This window comes from Scyliorhinus canicula, chromosome 1, assembly GCF_902713615.1.
Source record: "Scyliorhinus canicula chromosome 1, sScyCan1.1, whole genome shotgun sequence".
Taxonomy (NCBI): domain Eukaryota; kingdom Metazoa; phylum Chordata; class Chondrichthyes; order Carcharhiniformes; family Scyliorhinidae; genus Scyliorhinus; species Scyliorhinus canicula.
In genome coordinates, this window is record NC_052146.1 from 276,696,593 (window position 1) to 276,716,383 (window position 19,791).

At 47.2% G+C, this 19,791-nt stretch overlaps 1 protein-coding gene across 1 annotated transcript in view; it reads right to left on the reverse strand.

The window, feature by feature from the left end:
* The window catches only part of LOC119974653 (F-box only protein 11), a 194,856-nt gene extending 185,472 nt beyond the window's left edge, over window positions 1–9,384 (reverse strand). Inside the window, exon 1 of the mRNA XM_038813727.1 lies at window positions 8,836–9,384. Coding sequence (XP_038669655.1) covers window positions 8,836–8,917 — 82 coding nt within the window. The 5' untranslated portion in view covers window positions 8,918–9,384. The remainder of the gene's footprint in view (window positions 1–8,835) is intronic.
* Between the last annotated feature and the right edge of the window lie 10,407 nt (window positions 9,385–19,791).

A 19,791-nucleotide genomic window follows, 5' to 3' on the forward strand; every position in this document is an offset into this window, starting at 1 on the left:
CTAGACCAAAGAGAAAGAAAAGGGGAAGAGAAAATAATATATTTTGTTGCGAAAATGCCACGTCTCCAAGTCATATGAGGAGCAGTTGAGGACTCTGGGTCTGTCCCATTGGGAGTTTAGGGATAAAGGGGCCGGGGAGGTGGACCTTACTGAAGCTTACAGAAAACTGAGGGGCCAAGATAGAGGTGGATAGAATGTTTCCACTAGTAGGAAAAACTAGAACCCGAGGGCACAGCCTCAGACTGAAGGGACTATTCTTTAAAATGGAAGTGAGGAGTTTCTTCAGCCAGAGTGGTGAATCTGTGGAAGGAGCTCTTTGCCGCAGAAGGTTGCAGAGGCTATGTCACTGAGTGTCATTAAGACAGAGATTGAAAGTTTCTTGATTAATAAGAGGATCAGGGTCATGGGGAGAAGGCAGGAGAATGGGGATGAGAAACATATCAGCCATGTTTGAATGGTGAAGCAGACTCGATGGGCCAAATGGCCTCATGCTGCTCCTCTGAAACAAGGAATTTCCCTGGACATAAGACCATAAGACCATAAGACATAGGAGTGGAAGTAAGGCCATTCGGCCCATCGAGTCCACTCCACCATTCAATCATGGTTGATTTCAACTCCATTTACCCGCTCTCTCCCCATAGCCCTTAATTCCTCGAGAAATCAAGAATTTATCAATTTCTGTCTTAAAGACACTCAATGTCCCGGCCTCCACCGCCCTCTGTGGCAATGAATTCCACAGACCTACCACTCTCTGGCTGAAGAAATTTCTCCTCATCTCTGTTCTAAAGTGACTCCCTTTTATTCTAAGGCTGTGCCCCCGCGTCCTAGTCTCCCCTGCTAATGGAAACAACTTCCCTACGTCCATCCTATCCAAGCCATTCATTATCTTGTACGTTTCTATTAGATCTCCCCTCAACCTCCTAAACTCCAATGAATATAATCCCACGATCCTCAGACGTTCATCGTATGTTAGGCCTACCATTCCTGGGATCATCCGTGTGAATCTCCGCTGGACCCGCTCCAGTGCCAGTATGTCCTTCCTGAGGTATGGGGCCCAAAATTGCTCACAGTATTCTAAATGGGGCCTAACTAGTGCTTTATAAAGCCTCAGAAGTACATCCCTGCTTTTATATTCCAAGCCTCTTGAGATAAATGACAACATTACATTTGCTTTCTTAATTACGGACTCAACCTGCAAGTTTACCTTTAGAGAATCCTGGACTAGGACTCCCAAGTCCCTTTGCACTTTAGCATTATGAATTTTGTCACCGTTTAGAAAATAGTCCATGACATAATCAATGTGTTTTGCACATGTTCAACTCCTGCACAATTGTTCTAAAATAATGACTATTCCAGCCACAGGGACACATCAAAAGTGGTTTATTACCATGAAATGCTACAATAATATTTTTTCTTAAATAAATTTACAGTACCCAACTTATTTTTCCAAATAAGGGGCAATTTCGCGTGGCCAATCCATCTACCATGCACATCTTTGGGTTGTGGGGGCAAAACCCACGCAAACACGGGAAGAATGTGCAAACTCCATATGGACAGTGACCCAGAGCCGGGTTCGAACCTGGGACCTCGGCGCTCTGCGGCATCAGTGCTAACCACTGCACCACCATGCTGCCCTACTACAGTAATAATATTAAGAATAAATACAGACCATCATTTCACCCAGTCAACCTGAATTTCCCTGTATATTTACAATTCAAACTTGATTTTTTTTTCTATTTTATCAAACTAATTTTTCCTAATTGATTCTCTCCTTCAAAAAATATTAAATTCTAAATATTTTCTTTGACTCAGTTCACATATTGCAATTGGTTTTAGAGAAATAAAAACATTTATTTTCTAATGTTGGTATTAAAGCAGTTTGAGCCAATTAGCAATCTACATATTGGTCTTGACATCCATTTCACTCATTAAAGAATTTGTGGGCAAGTGCCAAAAGGAGCAATTTATGCACTACGCAGCAAGATTTAACAGTATACAGTGCATCCCAAATTTACAGAATGGATTGAACACAATAATGCAACTGATCAGCTTGCATGGAGGGGGGGGGGGGGGTTTCAAGTGATCAGGTTTATGATTTAAACCTCCTGCCCTCCCTAAACCTCTGCCTCCATAAAAACACTCCTGCACATAAAAACTTTCCGACACCTATGCATTGCCACCCTTCACCTTGGCATCTCATGACCTCTCTACAACCATGTCCTTGATCAGATGAGGCCACTTCCTCTATAATTCGCCACCGCATCCGTATTTTCCTCCTTCAACCCCACTTATTGGAATCAGTGCAGGTAGCCATTGGGGGCATCACACTTACTCTGTGAATGAACTATCCAATTAGCCCCACTGTCCTTGCACTTTTGCCCATTTGCAACCTTTTCCTTTAAGCAGTTATTTTGTGTTCTTGGGACAGCCTTCCACCACTGCCATCAGCCAAGGCCTTTAAGTGAGCAAATTAACAGCATTAATGGGATGAAAGAGAGAGCTGTAGCCTGGTGAGATGAGGCCCGAGTGGGAGGCTGACTGGAAACTCAAAATTTGAATTGGGCATGTGAGTCACTCCTTGGAGCCAGAGAAGAGAGAGGGCCCTTTCCTCCTACTCCAAGGGGCCACTTCCTCAGCGCCACAGGTCCAACCGGAGTCGCCCGGAGCCCTCATGTGGTTCGGGAGGCCTCACTCATTGACCAGTGACTACACGTTTTCTGGTCTGGTTTAGAACGGAGTGATGGGCTAATTGAGCACCAATTTATCACGTTATTTTGAGGGGGTGGGTTAGAAGTTATTTCGGGGAGATTTAGCGCTGCGAGGACAATTTTTTTTGGAGGGGAAGAAAAAGAGAAGTCGATAGCTCTGTGAGTGATTTATCTGATGGGAACTAATTGGGCTTTGTTTGGGGGGGGAATTCAGTGACGTGGTGCGTGATTTGGGGGGGGGAAAAAGAGTGTTGTTCAGGAAAGGACGGGGTGTGATTTAAAGTATTTTATTCATGAGTTTTATATTGGGGGATTCTGAGCTGCGGTGGGGACTTTTTGGACAGTTTTAACGCTGTGCTGGCTGCTTACTGAGCTGGTTTAATACTGAGGTGCAGATTTTACTGATCTTGTGGAGGGGTTTAATTTAATTTGCCGGGATGCCTGCCGTACCAAGGGGATTAACAGCTCGGCTAAGTTATAGCAGCAGGTACCTAGAAGGCCGGAGGGAGGGGGGGGTGACCATCATGAGGGGGACAAGAGAAAAGCACACTGGAAGTTAGGATCAGAAGTTAGGTCTGTGGCGATTTGGGTCCTGATTGTCAGTCTCTTTCAACATTAACAACGTTAAGAGTTAGCGGCTAAGGGAGTAAATATCTGGAGTGGGGTTCCATTAGGCAATTGGTGTTTCCACCTTCCAGCAACCAACAATGCCCCAGACATATAGGCTTTGATATTTCCTCTAGATTCCAGGTGACAAGGTGATACAAATGCTTAACATGACCCATGGATGCAAGACAGCCTTGTTTGACCGTGATTGATGTTATCACTCTACAAGAAACTAGATTAGCCAACAGCTGCACTATTTTGGAGGCTAAATATACCCTCCATTGGCACGGAATGAAGACCACCAACAGCAGGGTATAGACTTTTCAGTGCAAAATCGGCTGACAATTAAAAAAGTCACAGTGGCTAGCACTGCTGCCTCACTGGGTCAGGGACCCGGGTTCAATTCAGGCCTTGGGTGACTGTGTGGAGTTTGTACATTCTAGCCGTGTCTGCACGGGTTTCCTCCGGTGCTCTGGTTTCCTCCCAGTCCAAAAAGGTGCAGGTTAGGTGGATTGGCCAATGAACAATGCGCTGAGTTACAGGGATAGCGTGCTGGAGAGGGCCTAGGAAGAGCATTCATTCAAAGGGGCAATGCAGACAAATGGCCTCCTTCTGCACTGTAGGGATTTCTATGGATTCACCAGTAGCAACCTCGGAGCCCTTCAGCTATCTGATGGAGATGCAGTCAAGATAATACACGCCTACACATCAACTACATATAAGCATCTCATACAAAGAGCATTCCTGCATCTCCCTAGGTGACATTCTGAGCAACATTACAAATAGAAAGGGGGTATTCATCCTGGGTGACTTCGAAGGCATATGCTATGGGCAGCACGGTGGTGCAGTAGTTAGCACTGCTGCCTATGGCACTGAGAGTTCGATTCTGGCCCTGGGTCACTGTCCGTGTGGAGTTTGCACATCCTGTGTCTGCGTGGGTTTCACCCCCACAACCCAAAGATCTGCATGTTAGGTGGATTGGCCATGCTAAATTGCCCCTTAATTGGGAAAAAAAATTGGGATACGTTTTTAAAAAATTTTAAAACACATATGTTGGGGTAGACAATGATTCATGCCCATCATTGCTTTGGCATCATGGGGTGGGCAAAAATCAGCTATGATCAAGTTTTGTGTCCCGAATGAATGATCATCATCACCTTATTTCAGAGCAGACATCGCCACAGGGTATGGTGTCACCCAAGGTCTGACACACTGCACCAACTAGACCTGGTCATTATGAGAATGTGAACTGGGACAGTGTTCTTCTCACCCACTCTTAGCACAGATTGCAACACTGACCACTCCTGCCTGCAGGAGCACAGAGATGCACTTCTGAAAGTTTTTCCATCTTCCTATCTTTTCCAAAGATGGCCTGCCAGACATCAACATTCCTCTCATGTGTAGCAACAAATACCAGTACCTCCCACAACCACAATAATGACTGCAAGGTTAACCAGAAAGTGCTGAGGCTGGTACTGATGAAACTTGGAAGACAACTTCATCTATGAAGCAGCATTGTGAAGGCAGAACCCACAAGCGCTGTTGAGACCTATTTAGCTATGACATCTGTCATTGACACAAAGAAAAAAAAACCTACCCGATGCACATGAAAGCCAACAGTTATGTGACCTGGAAGTAGCCAAGTCATGCAAAAGATAGGGAGACAGACTGCGAATAAATATATACTTGATCAACTGGTCAAGAAATCCAAACTGACCATGACAATAGAAATCTATGAGCTATGAAGGGAGCAAGAGGGTCTAACCACCAAAGTTTCCACGCTGAAGTCAGCAGATGGAAAGTACTCACCAACAGAAATAAACAGGTGTCCCATTGATCTAAACAAACGGTGAGCTGTACTCCCGAGGGGTGGGTATCTCCCAGCGAGGCTTCACACTGGCCCACAGCTTCCTTTCATGGTTGAGTTAAATGAAGAACCCTCATCACAAGCTCGAGAAGATTGCTTAGCAAGAAGGCACATAGCAAGGAGGGAATCCTGGCCAAACTGCTCAAGCAGGGGAAGTCCTATTTCTTGCCCCACCTATGTGACCTTCTGCACCAGAAAGTAGGCTCCATTCCAAATCATGGGACGCAATATCATGCTGGACAAACACAAAGGCAACAGACTGCAACTACAGGGGAATCTCACTTACGCCTGACGGTTTCAGAGTGAAGAATGGGATGAAAGAAGGCTGTGCCCTAGCCCCACTCCATTTGGCATCTTCTTCATGTTCCTGACCCTTGTCTGTGCTACCTGCATAATAGGTCAAAAGCACATTGCATCCACATCAGCGAATTCCTCTGCAAAAATGCTGCGCTGGTCGCCAATACGGAAATTCAGCTGCAAAGACACATGCATGGACTGTCTTTCCTATGTCCGTAACTTGTTCTCCCTGACTAAAGAGTCAAGAAAACCATGGTCATTGCACAAGGTATTACATTTCCACCCTCAATCACACTAACCCACCACTGGAAATGATTCACAAATTTTGCTCCCTCAAGTCCACAGTGACAAACAATCTGGCCCTTGATGCAGAACTCAGTGTATGCATTGGAAAACAGTCACCACCTTTTGAGCAATTCACAAAGCACAGAATATCAAGTTGAGCCTTAGGACCACGCTGATGGGTTAAGGCCCGTGTTCTCAGCACGTTGCTGCACAACATGGATGACTTGCAGTTATCAAAAGAAGCTCATCTTCACTGTCAGTAGCATTAGTATCACAAATTCATCAGTCCCCACAAAGGCAAAGCTCCCAAGTTTGTGAGCACTCCAAAGCAACTTCACTGGCTCGGCTACATCCGCATGATGGAAGACAGCCATATGTCCAAAGACTTTCTATATAGTCAAGTAGCTGGAGCCAGACGATCAGTACGATGCCAAAGGCTGTTTCAAGGATGCTTGCAAGTATTACATGAAAGCCCTAAACATTGATTATTGCACCTGGGAGTCACTAGTTACCACAGAAAGATGACGACACTTCCTGTGGGTTTGCATGCATCATCATGACAACCTGTAGCTACAGCAACTTGGCAACAGACACCAACATTGAAAACAACAATCCACAATGCTACCTGGTAGCTTCTCGTGTGGCATTTACGGCAGAACTGCCTCTCGAGGATTGGCCTTCTCAGCCAAAAGCACATAGTATAGAATACCAAGGTGATCCTTAGGACAAAGCTGATTGTTTAGTCTGTGTTCTCAGCACCCTACAGCTGTGAAACATCTATCATAAGTACACCATATGAAGACATCCCACCTGAAATGGATTGTTTGCTGTGTATCCATCATCTTTCATAGAGGGATGCTAATGAATTTAAAGTGAGTTCTCAGTGTCAGCAGCCAGACATGCACACATCAGATCCAAGCCAATTCCTAGTGTATCATAGTGAATCACAAGAACATTTATAAACCTTTTGCTTAACTTATCATTTACTTGTGTGGAAAACATGATGCATCAAAATAGTTACAGCAGAGGAGGCCTTTCACATCTTGAAGCTTGTGCCAGCTCTAGAACATACAGTGCAGGAGGCCATTCGGCCCATCGAGTTTGCACCGACCCACATAAGCCCCCACTTCCACCCTATCCCCCTAACCCAATAACCTCTCCTAACCTTTTTTGGAAACTAAAGGCAATTTAGCATGGCCAATCCACCTAACCTGCACGTCTTTGGACTGTGGGAGGAAACCGGAGCACCCGGAGGAAACCCACGTAGACACGGGGAGAACGTGCAGACTCCGCACCATCAGTGACCCAGTGGGGAATCGAACCTGGGATCCTGGCACTGTGAAGCCACGGTGCTATCCACTTGTGCTTCCGTGCTAACCTCTCTGCAAGAATAATTTAGCAAGTCACATTCCTCCACCCTCCTTCTCTGTAGCCCTGTCATTTATTTCCACTCCCCCTCTTTCAGATACTTATCCAATCCCCTTTTTGAATCTACCTTCACCAAACTCTCAAGACAGTGCATTCCAGATCTTTACATCTGACTGTGCAAGAAAGCTTTTCCTCATGTCACTTTTGATTCTATAAAATTGTGTCCTCTGGTTCTTGATCCTTCCAAGTTTCTCTCGTGATTCTGCCTGGACCCCTTACGATTGAGCATCACTATCAAGTCTTTTCTCAACTTTCGCTTGTCCAAAGACAACCTCAGTTTCACTCTATCCACGTAACTGAACAGTCCTCAATAATGGTAGGACATTGCTGGGACAAAAGTTCAATAAAGTTTTACTGTTTATGTTAACTGTGTTTGAGCAGCACTGGCTTCCAATAAAACTCTTGAAATTTGAGCACGGCAGATGCACATACCAAAATCGAGTTAGTGCTCAACAGTCACTTTGAAATTAAATTGTACAAATTAGTTCATTCTACAAAATCATTCAGTAGCTGTACAAATGAAGTATTTGGGCACTTCCAACATGCTGTACATTAATTGGTGTCGTTCATTTTATACCTATATGTTGCAACATCCCACCTGACACCATTTTGCAATCTGATGAGCAACACCATATGATCAGCACTGAGGCCATTACAGCAGTTATTCAGCGGACAATTCTGATTAAGGTGCCTGTAGTTCCCCAGCACTACAACACAAGTGTTACACGCCAAACACAATAAGGGACCAGGCAAAATATTATAACAATTAGATCAGCATGCTGAAATCATTTTGGAAGATACTGACACGCTTGGCTGAAAATGTTAATTTTCGGTGTTATATATAAACACATTCCGCCTAAATAACATGCAGAGATTAAAAAGTAGCACGCGTGTACAAAACCCTCGAGTTCAATGACGAAACACCAGTAGTCTGTGTTTAGTTTGCCCAAAAGGCCTTGTCAGAAAAGCAAAACGGAGCAACTTTTGCGGAAGAAAACTTCAGGGCAGCTGTCTTTTTTTTAAAACTTGACGAAATGAAAGAAATCCACTTCAATGGCCAACAGAGAGGAAGAGTAACAAGGGGAGGTTTGGAGCTGATGTTGGGCGCGTATCTCCGACACGTTTCCAGCCCCAGCTACGCAGCAAACATTCAGGGCACCGGCAAGACCGTTTGAAGAGAAAGGGGCAACAAGAAGACCAAAGGGAGGAAAAGGGGTGTAAAAAAAGAGAAAATACTCCCAACTCGTTGGGGGGGGGGGGGCTGCATAAACTGATGTACGATTTTCAGCCTTCAAATATTCAGTTCAAGGCCATTTTAAATAGTGAGCCTCAAATGTACATAAATATTCACACTCCCCTCTCAGGGTAAGGTGCTGATCCGGCAGGATCCATTTTATATCAAATTTACACAGCAGCAGGGGGAGGAGGTGGAAAGAGCAAACATGCTCCCAGCACAGGATTATGCCAAAGCACAAACAAAGCGCGGCCTGAGCTGGAGGGGGAAGCCTCGGTCTCTGCATTGGCTGTGTGCAGCGGTGGGGATGATAATGGAGTGAGGGGATAGAAGGGGAGGGGGGGGTCACAATCTCTGAAACATTACCCCCCCACCCCCCAAAGCCCTGCCCCCGGCTCTCGCCTCCTTACCCGCGGCGTTGTTTCTCTCCTGTACGGGGCGCGGCCTGGACACTCGCCTCGGTCGCCTGTTGGCTGCCCTGACCGAGTTCATCCTGCGGAAGGCGGTTTGGAGGCTCCGGGGAGGAGGGGGGAGGGGAGGGGAGGAACTGGAGAGGGGGGGGTGGTTGCTGCCGGTTGGGTTTATTTTTTTAATGATTTTTCCAAAAGAAAATTTCCGGCCGCCCCTCCCTCCTCCTCCCTCCTGCCGGGACGTGGAGAAATATTTATTGTTGGATGTGTTTAGTTTGAAGCGCCCGCCGGCACCGCGCTCTTCCCCCAATAACAAGGTGCCTCCGTCGGGCCGCAGCCCCAGCGGTTAATCCGGATTTCCCCGCCGCCGCGATCGGACGCCGTTGTCTTCGTCTTTTTTCCCCGTCCTCGACTGCTCCAAGCCCCTCCGAATCTCACAGCAGCCCCGCACGGCCGCCCTGGCACCCGGCTGCTGCCATTCTCCTCCCTCCGCCTCCGGAGCCCAGGCAGCCGCCAGAGCCAGGGCACGGAAACGAGGCTCGGGCATCACCCCCTCTCAGCCAACCACCGACCCCCATACTAAGCCGTCCCTTCCCCCCGCGCCCAATAGAAACACGCCTCTCAACCTTCTCCTCCCACCCCGGCTGTGGACAACAGGGGGCACCATTGAGAGAGAAAGTGACGCGTTGGACGCTCACAACTCCGCCTCTGGTGACAAGACGTACTGCATTACACCGCGGGTTATTGATCCGGTGCCCTCTTTTAGTGGGTTCTCTTGATTCAAGACATTTTCGAATTGCTTCCCCAGCCGCTTATTCGCTAGTATTAAAATGTTTCTCAGCATGGGATGCCTTTGGAGGTTGTTTGGGGTAGCACAGTGGGTAGCACTGTTGCTTCACAGCTCTAGGGTCCCAGGTTCGATTCCCGGCTTGGGTCACTGTCTCTGCGGAATCTGCACGTTCTCCCCGTGTCTGCGTGGGTTTCCTCTGGGTGCGCCAGTTTCCTTCCACAAGTCCCGAAAGACGTACTGTTCAGTAATTTGGACATTCTGAATTCTCCCTCACTGTACCCGAACAAGCACAGGAATGTGGCAACTAGGGGATTTTCACAGTAACTTCATTGCAGTGTTAATGGAAGCCGACTTGTGATAATAAAGATTATTACTATTATTGTGAAGGAGTTTATGACTCTTAAAAGAATCATAAATTCTACAAAAAACTACAAGTGTGACAACTCCATCATCACTTCATGCATCACTTGGAAAAGTATATCAATAGATAATGCAAGCTGAATGTTTTATGGCCCAGTTGAAAATGTACAACTGATTCTGTTAAGAAGCACACACAAAAGTTTCTGAGGTGGGAGGGTTAGAAGGTAAATCTGCAAATGGCAGATTAGAAGAATTTGGGGGCTGCATATGATATTTTGTTCCAGTCTCTGAGGGCATCTTGGACTTTTGAGCAACCAGCCAGCAACATGCATTGGGTCAGGAGGATAACTCTCAGATAATGCAAAATTTATGCAATGGCTGTGTCTTATTTCATTTTTGACCACAGGTGGGAACTACATTTCCCTGTTATTTTAAATTACCATAAATTTCAATGTACCAGATTTTACCCTTCCTAACACCAGCCCATTGTCATTAATGTACAAGCATTCAATAACTTTGTAGTTCCATGGTACGCTGAGTCATACAGTACGGGTAATAGAACATGCAGCAGATGTTAATTGACAGGATGTTTAACATTGCAAAAGCTAACACAGCTTCACCTATATACATAACTACAAGATCCAAATGTTGAAACTTTTGCAACTGATTTTGCAATATACAAACCCTATATGTTTTACAAAAGAATATTACAAATTATAGCCTTTTAATGTGTAATAGATATATGGGGCAGCATGGTAGCAAAGTGATTAGCACTGTGGCTTCACTGTGCCAGGGTCCCAGGTTCGATTCCCTGCTCGGTCACTATCTGTGCGGAGTCTGCACTTTCTCCCTGTGTCTGCGTGGGTTTTCTCCGGGTGCTCCAGTTTCCTCCCACAGTCCAAAGACATGTAGATTAGGTGGATTGGCCGTGATAAATTGCCCTTAGTGACCAAAAAACGTTAGGAGGGGTTATTGGGTTACGGGGCGAGGGTGGAAGTGAGGGCTTATGTGGGTCGGTGCAAAATCGATGGGCCGAATGGCATCCTTCTGCACTGTATGTTCTATGTCATTTTCAATGACAGGAGTGAGAGTAACAGGGTAGTTGTTATGGGGGACTTTAACTTTCCAAATATTGACTGGAAATACTATAGTTCGAGTACTATAGATGGGTCAGTTTTTGTGCAGTGTGTGCAGGAGGGTTTTCTGACACAGTATGTAGACAGGCCAACAAGGGGCGAGGCCACATTGGATTTGGTACTGGGTAATGAACCCGGCCAGGTGTTAGATTTAGATGTAGGTGAGTACTTTGGTGATAGTGATCACAATTCGGTTATGTTTACTTTAGCAATTGGCAGGGATAGGTATATACCGCCAGCGCTGGCCCTAGGGTTGCTGGCGCCCCGGGCAAGCTGAACTTCGGCGCCCTTGGGGGGGGAGGGGGGGCCGAGAGGGGGGAGGGGCGGGGCCGAGAGGGGGGGGGGCCGAGAGGGCGAGGGGGGGCCGAGAGGGGGGCGGGGCCGAGGGGGGCGGCCGAGAGGGGGGCGGGGCTGAGAGGGGGCGGGGCCAAGAGGGGGGCGGACCCGGGGGGGGACCCGAGGGGGGGCGGGGGGGGACCCGCGGGGGGGGCGGACCCGAGGGGGGCGGGGGGGGACCGAGGGGGGGGGCGGACCGAGGGGGGGGGGCGGGGGGAGCGGACGGACCGAGGGGGCGGACCGGGGGGGGAGAGGGCAGCCACCCTGGGGGAGGGCGGCCACCGCGCATGCGCTGGTTGGCCCCGGCCCAACTGCGCATGCGCGGGACCCGAGTCTCTGGCGCCCCCTAGCACATGGCGCCTCGGGCGACTGCCCGAGTTGCCGGTGCCTTGAGCCGGCCCTGTATACCGCAAGGCAAGAATTATAGCTGGGGGAAAGGCAATTATGATGCTATTCGGCAAGATTTAGGATGTATAGGATGGGGAAGGAAACTGCAGGGGATGGGTACAATCGAAATGTGGAGCTTGTTCGAGTAACAGCTACTGCGTGTCCTTGATAAGTATGTACCTGTCAGGCAGGGAGGAAGTTGTCGAGCAAGGGAACCGTGGTTTACTAAGGAAGTTGATACACTTGTCAAGAGGAAGAAGAAGGCTTATGTTAGGATGAGACATGAAGGCTCAGTTAGGGCACTTGAGAGTTACAAGTTAGCCAGGAAGGACCTAAAGGGAGAGTTAAGAAGAGCAAGGAGAGGACACGAAAAGTCGTTGGCGGATAGGATCAAGGAAAACCCTAAGGCTTTCTATAGGTATATCAGGAACAAAAGAATGACTAGAGTAAGATTAGGGCCAATCAAGGATAGTAGTGGAAAGTTGTGTGTGGAATCAGAGGAGATAGGGGAAGCGTTAAATGGATATTTTTCGTCAGTGTTTACACTGGAGAAAGACAATGTTGTCGAGAATACTCAGGTTCAGTCAACCAGGCTAGATGGAATTGAGGTTCACAAGGAGGAGGTGTTAGCAAATTTGGAAAGTGTGAAAATAGATAAGTCCCCTGGGCCAGATGGGATTTATCCTAGGATTCTCTGGAAGCCAGGGAGGAGATTGCAGAGCCTTTGACCTTGATCTTTATGTCGTCTTTGTTGACAGGAATAGTGCCGGAAGACTGGAGGATAGCAAATGTTGTCCCTTTGTTCAAGAAGGGGAGTAGAGACAACCCTGGTAATTATAGACCTGTGAGCCTTACTTCGGTTGTGGGTAAAATGTTGGAAAAGGTTATAAGAGATAGGGTTTATAATCATCTTGAAAAGAACAAGTTGATTAGCGATAGTCAACACGGTTTTGTGAAGGGTAGGTCATGCCTCACAAACCTTATTGAGTTTTTTGAGAAGGTGACCAAACAGGTGGATGAGGGTTAAGTGGTTGATGTGGTGTATATGGATTTCAGTAAGGCGTTTGATAAGGTTCCCCACGGTAGGCTATTGCAGAAAATAAGGAAGTATGGGATTGAAGGTGATTTAGCGGTTTGGATCAGTAATTGGCTAGCTGAAAGAAGACAGAGGGTGGTGGTTGATGGCAAATGTTCATCCTGGAGTTCAGTTACTAGTGGTGTACCGCAAGGATCTGTTTTGGGGCCACTGCTATTTGTCATTTTTATAAATGACCTGGAAGAGGGTGTAGAAGGATGGGTTAGTAAATTTGCAGATGACACGAAGGTCGGTGGAGTTGTGGATAGTGCTGAAGGATGTTCTAGGATACAGAGGGACATAGATAAGCTGCAGATCTGGGCTGAGAGGTGGCAGATGGAGTTTAATGTGGAAAAGTGTGAGGTGGTTCACTTTGGAAGGAGTAACAGGAATGCAGAGTACTGGGCTAATGGCAAGATTCTTGGTAGTGTAGATGAGATCTCGGCATCCAGGTACACAAATCCCTGAACGTTGCCACCAAGGTTAATAGGGCTGTTAAGAAGGCATATGGTGTGCTAGCCTTTATCAGTAGGGGGATTGAGTTTCGGAGCCACAAGGTCATGCTGCAGCTGTACATAACTCTGGTGCGGCCGCTCAGAGTTATGGATGCAGTTCTGGTCACCACATTATAGGAAGGATGTGGAAGCTTTGGAAAGGGTTCAGAGTAGATTTACTAGGATGTTGCCTGGTATGGAGGGAAGGTCTTACGAGGAAAGGCTTAGGGACTTGAGGTTGTTTTCGTTAGAGAGGAGAAGGCTGAGAGGTGACTTAATAGAGACATATAAGATAGTCAGAGGGTTAGATAGGGTGGACAGTGAGAGTCTCTTTCCTCGGATGGTGATGACCAACACGAGGGGACATAGCTTTAAATTGAGGGATGGTAGATATAGGACAGATGTCAGAGGCAGTTTCTTTACTCAGAGAGTAGTAGGGGTGTGGAACGCTCTGCCTGCAACAGTAGTAGACTCGCCAAATTTAAGGGCATTTAAGTGGTCACTGGATAGACATATGGATGAAAATGGAATAGTGTAGGTCAGATAGGCTTCAAATGGTTTCATAGGTCGGCGCAACATCGAGGGCCGAAGGGCCCGTACTGCGCTGTAATGTTCTATGTTCTATAATTACATTCATAAATTGTTACCATGTAATATATTGCAATTTAGGAGTTCTATCAAGAAAGTACAAAGAACAAAGAAAATTACAGCACGGGAATCAGGCCTTCGGCCCTCCCAGCCTGCGCCGATCCAGATCCTTTATCTAAACCTGTCGCCTATTTTCCAAGGATCTACTTCCCTCTGTTCCCCGCCCGTTCATATATCTGTCTAGATGCATCTTAAATGATGCTATTGTACCCGCCTCTACCACCTCCGCTGGCAAAGCATTCCAGGCACCTACCACCCTCTGCGTAAAAAACTTTCCACTCACATCTCCCTTAAACTTTCCCCCTCTCACCTTGAAATCGTGACCCCTTGTAATTGACACCCCCACTCTTGGAAAAAGCTTGCTGCTATCCACCCTGTCCATATCTCTCATAATTTTGTAGACCTCAATCAGGTCCCCCCTCAACCTCCGTCTTTCCAACGAAAACAATCCTAATCTACTCAACCTTTCTTCATAGCTAGCACCCTCCATGCCAGGCAACATCCTGGTGAATCTCCTCTGCACCCTCTCCAAAGCATCCACATCCTTCTGGTAATGTGGCAACCAGAACTGCACGCAGCATTCCAAATGTGGACTAACCAAAGTCCTATACAACTGTAACATGACCTGCCAACTCTTGTACTCAATACCCCGTCCGATGAAGGCAAGCATGCTGTATGCCTTCTTGACAACTCTCTCGTCCTGCGTTGCCACCTTCAGGGTACAATGGACCTGAACTCCCAGATCTCCCTGTACATCAGTTTTCCCCAGGACTCTTCCATTGACCGTATAGTGAAAATGAAATGAAAATCGCTTATTGTCACAAGTAGGCTTCAATGAAGTTATTGTGAAAAGCCCCTAGTCGCCACATTCCGGCGCCTGTTCGTGGAGGCTGGTACGGGAATTGAACCGTGCTGCTGGCCTGCCTTGGTCTGTTTTAAAAGCCAGCGATTTAGCCCAGTGTGCTAAACCAGCCCCTTTAGTCCGCTCTTGAATTGGATCTTCCAAAATGCATCACCTCGCATTTGCCTGGATTGAACTCCATCTGCCATTTCTCTGTCCAACTCTCCAATCTATCTATATTTTGGTGTATTCTCTGATTTCCCCCTCGCTATCTGCATCTCCACCAATCTTAGTATCATCTACAAACTTGCTAATCAGACCACCTGTACCTTCGTCCAGATCATTTATGTATATCACAAACAATAGTGGTCTGAGCACGGATCCCTGTGGAACACCACTAGTCACCTTTCTCCATTTTGAGACACACCCACCACTATTCTGTCTCCTGTTGCCCAGCCAGTTCTTTATCCATCTAGCTAGTACATCCTGAACCTCATGCAACTTCATTTTTCCCATCAACCTGCCATGGGAAACTTTATCAAATGCCTTACTGAAGTCCATGTATATGACATCTACAGCCCTTCCCTCATCAATTAACTTTGTCACTTCCTCAAAGAATTCTATTAGGTTTGTAAGACATGACCGTCCCTGCACAAAACCATGCTGCCTATCACTGGTAAGTGTATTTTCTTCCAAATGTGAATAGATCCTATCCCTCAGTATCTTCTCCAACAGTTTGCCTATCACTGATGTCAAGCTCACAGGTCTATAATTCCCTAGATCATCCCTGCTACCCTTATTAAACAAAGGGACAACAATAGCAATTCTCCAGTCCTCCCCAACCTCACCCTTGCTCAAGGATGTTGCACAGATATCTGTTAAGGCCCAGCTATTTTGTCCCTTGCTTCCCTCAGTAACCTGGGATAGATCCCATCCGGACCTGGGGACTTGTCCACCTTAATGCCTTTTAGAATACCCAAAACTTCCCCCTTCCTTACGCCAACTTGATCTAGAGTATTTAAACATCCATCCCTAACCTCAACATCCATCATGTCCCTCTCCTTGGTGAATACCGATGCAAAGTACTCATTAAGAATCTCACCCATTTCCTCTGACTCCACACATAAATTCCCTCTTTTGTCTTTGAGTGGGCCAATCCTTTCTCCAGTTACCCTCTTGCTCCTTAAATACGAACAAAAGGCTTTGGGATTTTCCTTAACCCTGTTAGTCAAAGATATTTCATGACCCCTTTTAGCCCTCTTTATTGCGCATTTGAGATTTGTCCTACTTTCCCAATATTCCTCCAAAGCTTCATCAGTTTTAAGTTGCCTAGATCTTATGGATGCTTCCTTTTTCATCTTAGCTAGTCTCACAATTCCACCCGTCATCCATGGTTCCCTAATCTTGCCATTTCTATCCCTCATTTGCACAGGGACATGTCTGTCCTGCACTCTAATCGACCGTTCCTGAAAAGACTCCCACATTTAAAATGTGGATTTATCCTGAAACAGCTGCTCCCAATCCACATTCCCTAGCTCCTGCCGAATTTTGTTATACTTGGCCTTTCCCCAATTTAGCACTCTTCCTTTAGGACCACTCTCGTCTTTGTCCATGAGTATTCTAAAACTTACGGAATTCTGATCGCTATTCCCAAAGTAATCACCGACTGAAACTTCAACCACCTAGCCGGGATCATTCCCCAATACCAGGTCCAGTATGGCCCCTTCCCGAGTTGGACTATTTACATACTGCTCTAAAAAACTCTCCTGGATGCTCTTTACAAATTCTGCTCCATCTACGCCTCCAACACTACATGAGTCCCATTCAATTTTGAGGAAGTTAAAATCTCCCATCACGACCACATTTTTCTATAATCTGTCTACATATTTGTACCTCTACTTCACGCTTGCTTTTGGAGGCCTGTAGTAAAGTCCCAACAATGTTACTGCACCCTTCCTATTTCTTAGCACTACACATATTGCCTCAGTGCTCGAATCATCCATCGTGCCCTCCTTAATCACAGCTGTGATATCATCTCTGACCAGTAATGCAACTCCTCCACACCTTTTACCTCCCTCTCTATCCCTCCTGAAGCATCTATACCCTGGGATATTTAGTTGCCAATCTTGCCCTTCCCTCAACCAAGTCTCAGTAATACCAATAACATCATATTCACAGGTACTAATCCAAGCCCTAAGATCATCTGCCTTACCTGCTACACTTCTCGCATTAAAACAAATGCACCTCAGACCACCTGTCCCTTTGCATTCATCATCTCTTCCCTGTCTATTCTTCCCCTTAGACACAATGAGTTTGTTATCTAGTACCTTACTGGCATTAGTTGCTGCCTCTTTACTGACCTCTAATTTCCTAATCTGGTTCCCATTAGTTTAAAACCGCCCCAACAGTGTTAGCAAAGGCACCCCCTAGGACATTGGTTCCAGTCCTGCCCAGGTGTAGACCATCCAATTTGTAATGGTCCCACCATCCCCAGAACCGGTTCCAATGTCCCAAAAATCTGAACACCTCCCTCCTGCACCATCTCTCAAGCCACGTATTCATTCTGACTATTCTTGAATTTCTACTCTGATTGTCTCCTGGCACTGGTAGCAATCCTGAGATTACTACCTTTGAGGTCCTACTTGTTAACTTATCTCCTAACTCCCTAAATTCTGATTGTAGGACCTCATCCCGTTTTTAAAAAAAAATTTAGTGTACCCAATTAATTTTTTTTCCAATTAAGGGGCAATTTAGTGCGCTCAATCCACCTACCTTGCACATGTTTGGGTTGTGGGGGCGAAACCCACGCAAACACGGGGAGAATGTGCAAACTCCACACAGACCGTGACCCAGAGTCGGGATGGAACTTGGGACCACGGCGCCATGAGGCAGCAGGGCTAACCCACAGCGCCACCGTGCTGCCCTTTCATCACGTTTTTTACCTATTTTGTTGGTGCCTATATGCACCACGACAACTGGCTGTTCACCCTCCCCCTTAAGTATGTCCTGTGAGGGCAGCACGGTGGCCTAGTGGTTAGCACAACCGCCTCACGGCGCTGAGGTCCCAGGTTCGATCCCGGCTCTGGGTCACTGTCCGTGTGGAGTTTGCACATTCTCCCCGTGTCTGCATGGGTTTCGCCCCTACAACCCAAAAATGTGCAGAGTAGGTGGATTGGCCACGCTAAATTGCCCCTTAATTGGAAAAAATAATTGGGTAATCTAAATTTATAAAAAAAAAAGTATGTCCTGTAGCCGATCTGAGACATCCCTGACCCATGCACCCGGGAGGCAACATACCATTCGGGAGTCTCGTTTTCGACCACAGAAATACCTGTCTACTCCCCTTACGATTGAATCCCCTATGACTATAGCCCTGCCAGTCTTTTTCCCGCCCTTCTGTGCAGCAGAGACAGCCATGGTGCCATAATGGTGAGTATTACAGGGATTATAGGGTTTGAGTTACAAGGAGAGATTACAATCTTGTTTTCGCTAGAATTTAGAAGGCTATGGGATGATCTGATTGAAGTACTCAAGATATTAACAGGGAAATACAGGGTAGATAAAGATAAATTATGTCCACTGGTTGGAGATTCTAAAACTAGGGGGCATAGTCTAAAAACTAGGGCTAGACCGTTCAGGAGAAATGTTAGGAAGCATTTCCTCACTCAAAGAGTGGTAGAGATTTGGAAATCTCTCCCACAAACAGCAGTTGAAGATAGAACAGTTGGGACTTCCGGTTGCGCCTATGACCAGCTAAGTCGCACGTTTGGCTGCTCCTGCTACAAAGGTGTTTTCGGGCCGATTGGAGGGCCCCAACGGCGCTGTAAGGACAAATCCCGGTGGGGGAAGGCTCCCTGAAGAGAACCAGACCAACTTTATGGTCGGTACCCGGAGTGGGGTGGTAAAGAAAGCAACAGCAGCTCCCAAAAAAAAGCGGGGGAAGAAGACCAAAATGGCGGCCGGTGGTGCATCCGAGGAATGGAGGAAATGGGCGGAGGAGCAGCAGGCCGCTCTCCTGCGCTTCTTTACGGAGCTGAAAATGGAGCTCTTGGAGTCAATGAATGCGACGACCACCAGGCTGATGGGAGCCCAGGCGACCCAAGAGGCGTCGATTCGGGAGCTGCAACAGGAGATGACTGCGAGGGAGGAGGAGGCCACGGTCCTCGTGGGAAAGGTAGAGGTGCACGAGGCACTCCACCTGAAATGGCAGAGCCGTTTTGAGGAGCTGGATACCCGAATGAGGCGGAAGAACCTGAGGATCTTGGGCCTGGCAGAAGGCCTGGAGGGGTCAGACCTCCCGGGATATGTAGCAGAAATGCTGAGCTCCCTGATGGGGGCAGGGGCCGTCCCTTCGCCCCTGGAGCTGGAAGAGGCCTACAGGGTCATGGCTAGGAGGCCAAGAGCAAATGAGCCCCCGAGGGCGGTGCTGGTGCGGTTCCAGCGACTCAGCGACCGTGAAAGAGTGCTGGAGTGGGCCAAGAGGGAAAGGAGCAGCAAGTGGGAGAATTCGACGGTGAGGGTCTACCAGGACTGGAGTGCGGAGGTGGCAAAGCGGCGGGCCCGGTACAACCGGACGAAGGCGGTGCTACATGCAAAACGGATCAGGTTCGGAATGCTGCAGCCAGCGCGCTTGTGGGTCACCTACAGGAACCAACACCACTATTTTGAGTCCCCAGAGGAGGCGTGGGCCTTTGTACAGGAAGAGAAACTGGACTCGAATTAGACCCAGGGGATACTTGGCGGCCGTAGCCGCTCGGGTACTTTCAGCTGAATTCTTTGTTTGGATTTTGAACTCTTGCTGTGGTTTTTCTTCTGATGTTTTTTCCCCCTTTGCCAACTTCCCTTAGTTATTGTTATTGTGGTTATTCATGGTTATTTATGGTTATTTA